The sequence below is a fragment of the Dipodomys ordii genome, unplaced genomic scaffold, assembly GCF_000151885.1.
Source record: "Dipodomys ordii isolate 6190 unplaced genomic scaffold, Dord_2.0 Scaffold108, whole genome shotgun sequence".
Lineage (NCBI taxonomy): Eukaryota > Metazoa > Chordata > Mammalia > Rodentia > Heteromyidae > Dipodomys > Dipodomys ordii.
The window spans coordinates 846,643-851,525 of record NW_012267324.1 but is presented as its reverse complement, the minus strand read 5'-3'; the positions used below and the strand labels follow the sequence as shown (position 1 = coordinate 851,525).

The following is a 4,883-nucleotide window of genomic DNA, read 5'->3' as shown; positions in this document are numbered from 1 at the left end:
CCTCAGCAGCGCGCCCGCAGGTAAGGCGGCCGGGCCGGGCCGGGGCCAGCCTGCACACCCGCGTCCGCCCGTGGCTCGCGGGGACCCTCCAGCCCCTCCCCTGAGTCTTTTTTCTTTTTGGTCAGTTGCTGGACTTGAACTCAGGGCCTGGACACTGCCCTGAAGCTTTTTCACTCAAGGCTGGGTGCTCTACCACTTAAGCCACAGTGCCACTTCCAGCTTTTTTTTTTTGTCAGTCATGGGGCCTGAACTCAGGGCCTGGACGCTGTCCCTCAGCTCTTCAGCTCAAGGCTGGCGCTCTACCCCTTGAGCCACAGCGCCACTTCGGGTTTGCTGGTGGTTCATGGGAGATAAGAGTGTCACGGACTTTCCTGCCCGAGCTGGCTTTGAACTGTGATCCCCAGATCTCAGCCTCCTGAGGAAGCTGGGGTGGCCAGACTCCCCTGAATGGTGGGTGGGTGGAGGCAGCTTGCTGGCATGGCTTCGAGCCTCCCAGAGCCTCCTGTAACCCCGTCCAAGCTTTTCCTTTCAGACATGGACACCGAGAGAGAGGCCTTGCTGCTCAGTGCCTACCCCGAAGTGCAAGCCTTCTGCCAGAGGCATGGCCTGGGCTTTGAGGTGAGTGTCCCCTCCCCTCCCCCCATCCCACCCGCCTTCCTCTTTTGTGCCAGTCCTGGGACTCGAACTCAGGGCCTGGGCACTGTCCCTGAGCTTTTGTATGCAAGGCTGGTGCTCTACTACTTGAGCCACAGCGCCACTTCCGGTTATCTGGTGGTTACTTGGAAATAAGAGTCTAGTGGACTTTCCTGTCCGAGCTGGCTTTGAACCATGATCCTGATTTCAGCCTCCTGAGTAGCTGGGGTAACAGGCGTGAGCCACGGGCGCCTGGCACTTCTTGAGTCTTCTAAACAAGAGACTTTTCTTCCTGCAATGGGGCCCTGTGAATCTTCCACGCCCTGCAGCCATGAAAATAGAAATCCTAAGCCAGGCCCCGGTCTCACTTCCGGCTTTTTCTGTGTATGTGGTGCTGAGGAATCAATTGCTATGGGGTCTCGTGAACTCTTCTGCTGGGTTGGCCTCAAACTGAGATCCTCTGGATTTCCGCCTCCTCAGACGCACCCCGTTAGCTTGCTTGCTTGTTCCTTTGTTTGGTTGGCAGTGCTGGGATTTGAACTCAAGTCGTCACACAGGATAAACGGGAACTAACCGCTGAGAGCTCTATCACCGGGTCCCAGGCTGTCAGTGTTGATGATGATAAACAGAACCTTCCGGTCACCCCAGCCCCAACCAAACCTGTGTGCTTTTCACCCCCAGGTGGTTGATCTGAGGTGGGGTGTTCGGGAAGCAGATGTCTCGGACCACACCATGACTGAACTCTGCCTGGAGGAACTCAGCCGATGTCAGGAAACATCCATAGGGCCCACTTTCGTCGTGAGTCTGTCCATCAGCACAGGGCAGGGCGGGCCCATCCCTACCCACCCCCCTACCCACCCGCACATCCCCTACCCTGCCCACGGCAGACATTACCAGTCCATCGCAGCCCTCTTCCTTCCCTCCATGCTAGCTGGGCCCAGACATTAGAAGTCGAATGCTGATGCAGATAGCAAGCTGTCCAGATTGTTTTTTTGTTTTTGTCTTTGTATCTCTTTTGTCAGTTGGGGCTTGAACTCAGGGCCTGGGCGCTGTCTCTGAGCTTCTTTGCTCAAGGCTGGCGCTCTACCACTGAGCCCCTTCCACATTCCCAGCCCAGGACGCAGGCTTGCAAATCCTTCACAGTTCTATTTCCAGACTTTTAGATTTAATTTTCCAGTGAAAGATTGGGCTGAATTTCCAAAAGAAGCTGGGCGTCGGTGGCTCACAACTGTAATCTTGGCTCCTCAGGAGGCTGTGATCTGAAGATCATAGTTCAAAGCCAGACCAGGCAAGACAGCTTTTGAAACTTTTGTTTGTTTTGTTTGATTTCGTCGGTTGTGGGGCTTGAACTCTGGGCCTGGGCGCTGTCCCTCAGCTCTTCAGCCCAAAGCTAGTGCTCTACCACTTGAGCCACAGCGCCACTTCCAACTTTTTCTGTTTATGTGGTGCTGAGGAATCGAACCCAGGGCCTCATGCATGCAAGGCAAGCGCTCTACCACTGAGCCACCTTCCCAGCACCCACATTTTTTTGAGCCAATCAGTGGGACACACATGGTAATCCCAGCTACACAGGAGGTAAAAATTGGGAGAATCTTGGTTTAAGGCTTGGGCAAAAAAGTTAATGAGACCTCATGTGAATCACTAAGGCCGAGAAGGTGGCGGAGGCCTGCGATCCCCCTTTCAATGGAAGCCACACCTCCTGGGACTGGCTTTACTTCTGATGCTGAGCAACCAGCGAGACCCCATCCAAACTATTTAACTGAGGCTGGAAGGGTTCGAGGTTTGGCTCAAGTAGCAGTGCGCCTGCGCCCATCAGGGCCTGGTGTTTCAGGGCCCAGCTGCCTTGCGCTTTTCTCTGCCTGTGATTGCGGGGTGCACGGGGGGGGCGGTGCCTCCAGCCATCCCCGGAGTCTCTCCAAGGCCCAGGACTGGTGCCCCCCCCGCGTCTTCCTGCCCCGCTCCTGAGCCAGGCACCCCGTGTTCGTGTTCCTCCCCACACTCCCAACCAGGGATCTCCCATGACTCCCCGGGCGCCTGGCCTGGTGCCCTAGTAACCAGGTCATTAGGCAGCCATCAGCCGAGCGGGCTCATGGGGAGGGGGGGAAGGGGGAGACATGCCCCAAGAGGCTCCTGGGGAGTTGTAATAGTCCCTGCTCAGATCCTGCACACGTGCCAGTGCTGTGTGTGTGTGTGTGTGTGTGTGTGTGTGTGGCCGGGAGCCTGGGATGGAGCCGCAGCCTTGCGCAGCCAGGCAGGTGCTCTTCCAGTTGAGTCAGGGCCTCCAGGCTTTTTTAGCTTCCTTTCTCTTGTTATGTCTTATTGATGGAACTTAATCTATTAATCTATTTAGTCATCAGTTGTGGGGCCTGAACTCTGGGCCTGGGCGCTGTCCCTCAGCTCTTCAGCTCAAGGCTAGTGCTCTACCACTTGAGCCACAGCGCCACCTCCAGTTTTCTGGTGGTTCATTGGAGGTAACAGTCTCATGGACTTTCCTGCCCCTGCTGGCTTTGAACCAAGATCCTCAGATCTCAGCTCCTGAGTCCCTGAGCTGACAGCGGGAGCCGCCGCGCCCGGCTACCTGTGCCCCGATCATGGTTTCCCAGCATTTACCCCCTGGCCTGGGATGGGAGCGCGGGCTGCTTCGCTCGTGGTGTTGTGTCCACATGTGTCCGATGCCCCCCCCCCCAGGGCCTGCTGGGTGACCGCTACGGCCCGTGCCCTGTCCCAGGGCTGATCGAGGAGCGGGAGTGGGAGGCGCTGGCGGCCTCCCTGCGCGCCCGGCCTCGGGACCTGGAGCTGGTGGCTCGCCGCTTCCAGAGGGACGAGAACACGGTGCCGCCCACCTACGTCCTGCAGGAGCCGGACGTGGGCGAGGCTCGGGGGCCCGAGGAGGCCTCGCTGGCCTCTGTCCTCCAGACCGGTGCGCTGGAGGCCCGGAGGCTGGGCCTCCTCAGCCAGGAGCAGTGGCATCGCTACCATCGGTCAGGTGAGGCTGGGGACGCTCGTGGGCCTCACTGGGGAAGAGTGGTAGCCGAGTGGGCGTAGCCCACGGCTGTGGAAAAGGGTTCCAGGGGTGTGTGTGTGTGTGTGTGTGTGTGTGTGTCTTAGGTTTGAACTCAGGGCCTGGGCGCTGTCCCTGAGCTTTTTCACTCAAGGCTGGTGTTCTACCACTTGAGTCACAGCGCCACTTCTGGTTTTTGCTTATTCATTGGCAATAAGAGTCTCACAGACTTTCCTGCCCAAGCTGGCTTTGAACCGTGATCCCCAGATCTCAGCCTCCTGAGTAGCTAGGATGACAAGCGTGAGCCGGCAGCGTGAGCCCAGCCAAAGGTTGGCTCTGGCATGGTTGCTGTCTTTGACTTGGATTTGGAGCCTGTCTCTAGGGCCACTGGGAGCTGCAAGTGAACCATGGAGGAGCCCAGAGCGCCTCCAAAAATAACACCCCCATTGTGAGCCTGCCTTCACAACACCGCCTCCTGGGAGGAGGCCCGCCCTTGGGTCTAGAAAATAGCAGCTACAGAGCCAGGCCTCGTTGCTGTCACCGTGATCCCAGCTCCTCCGGAGGCAGAGATCTGAGGATCACGGTTCAAAGCCAGCCTGGACAGGGAAGTCTGTAAGAATCACCAAAAAGCCGAAGTGGCACTGTAGCTCAAGTGGTAGAGCACCAGCCATGAGTGGAAAAAGCTCAGGGACAGCGCCCAGGCCCTGAGTTCAAGCCCCAGGACACACACACATACACACACACACACACACACACCAGCGTCTCTCCGGCCACGCCGGGCTGGCCAGTGGCCGGTGGTGTCCACTCTCTCCCCGCTGTGGCTCTTGCAGTCCTCGAGTGGGAGCTGGAAGTCGGGGTGCTGCGGCCCGGGGCGGCGGCACGGGGGGTCACCGTGTTCCTGCGGGAGATCCGGGACGTCGACAAACACATGCTGGACGAGTGTGCGCTCCTGGCGCTGGACCGCCTGCCCGACGGCTGCCCGGACACGGGGGCCCGGGGCCTCCTGCGGCGCCTCAAGGAACGCCTGGCGGAGGTGCACCCCGAAATCCTCCAGGCCCACCCCTTGCCGTGGAGCCGGGACCTGCTGAACCCCAAGAACAAGGCCCACGCCCGCTACCTCCGGGGCCTGGGCGAGCAGTTCGTGGCCAGCACCCGTCACCAGATCCTGGCGGGGCTGGCGGCGCGGGGCGCGGCGCCCCGGGACCAGGCCTGGCTCTTCGAGGAGCTGCGCGTGCACCAGCAGCGCCAG

The 4,883-nt window shown here is 59.3% G+C and overlaps 1 protein-coding gene across 1 annotated transcript in view; it reads left to right on the top strand.

Moving 5' to 3' along the window:
- Nwd1 (NACHT and WD repeat domain containing 1) overlaps positions 1-4,883 on the top strand; it is a 23,353-nt gene that overhangs the window by 3,096 nt on the left and 15,374 nt on the right. Inside the window, 5 exon segments of the mRNA XM_013028296.1 lie at positions 533-584; positions 587-618; positions 1,315-1,431; positions 3,322-3,619; positions 4,465-4,865. Of these exon segments, the coding sequence (XP_012883750.1) occupies positions 533-584; positions 587-618; positions 1,315-1,431; positions 3,322-3,619; positions 4,465-4,865 (900 nt within the window).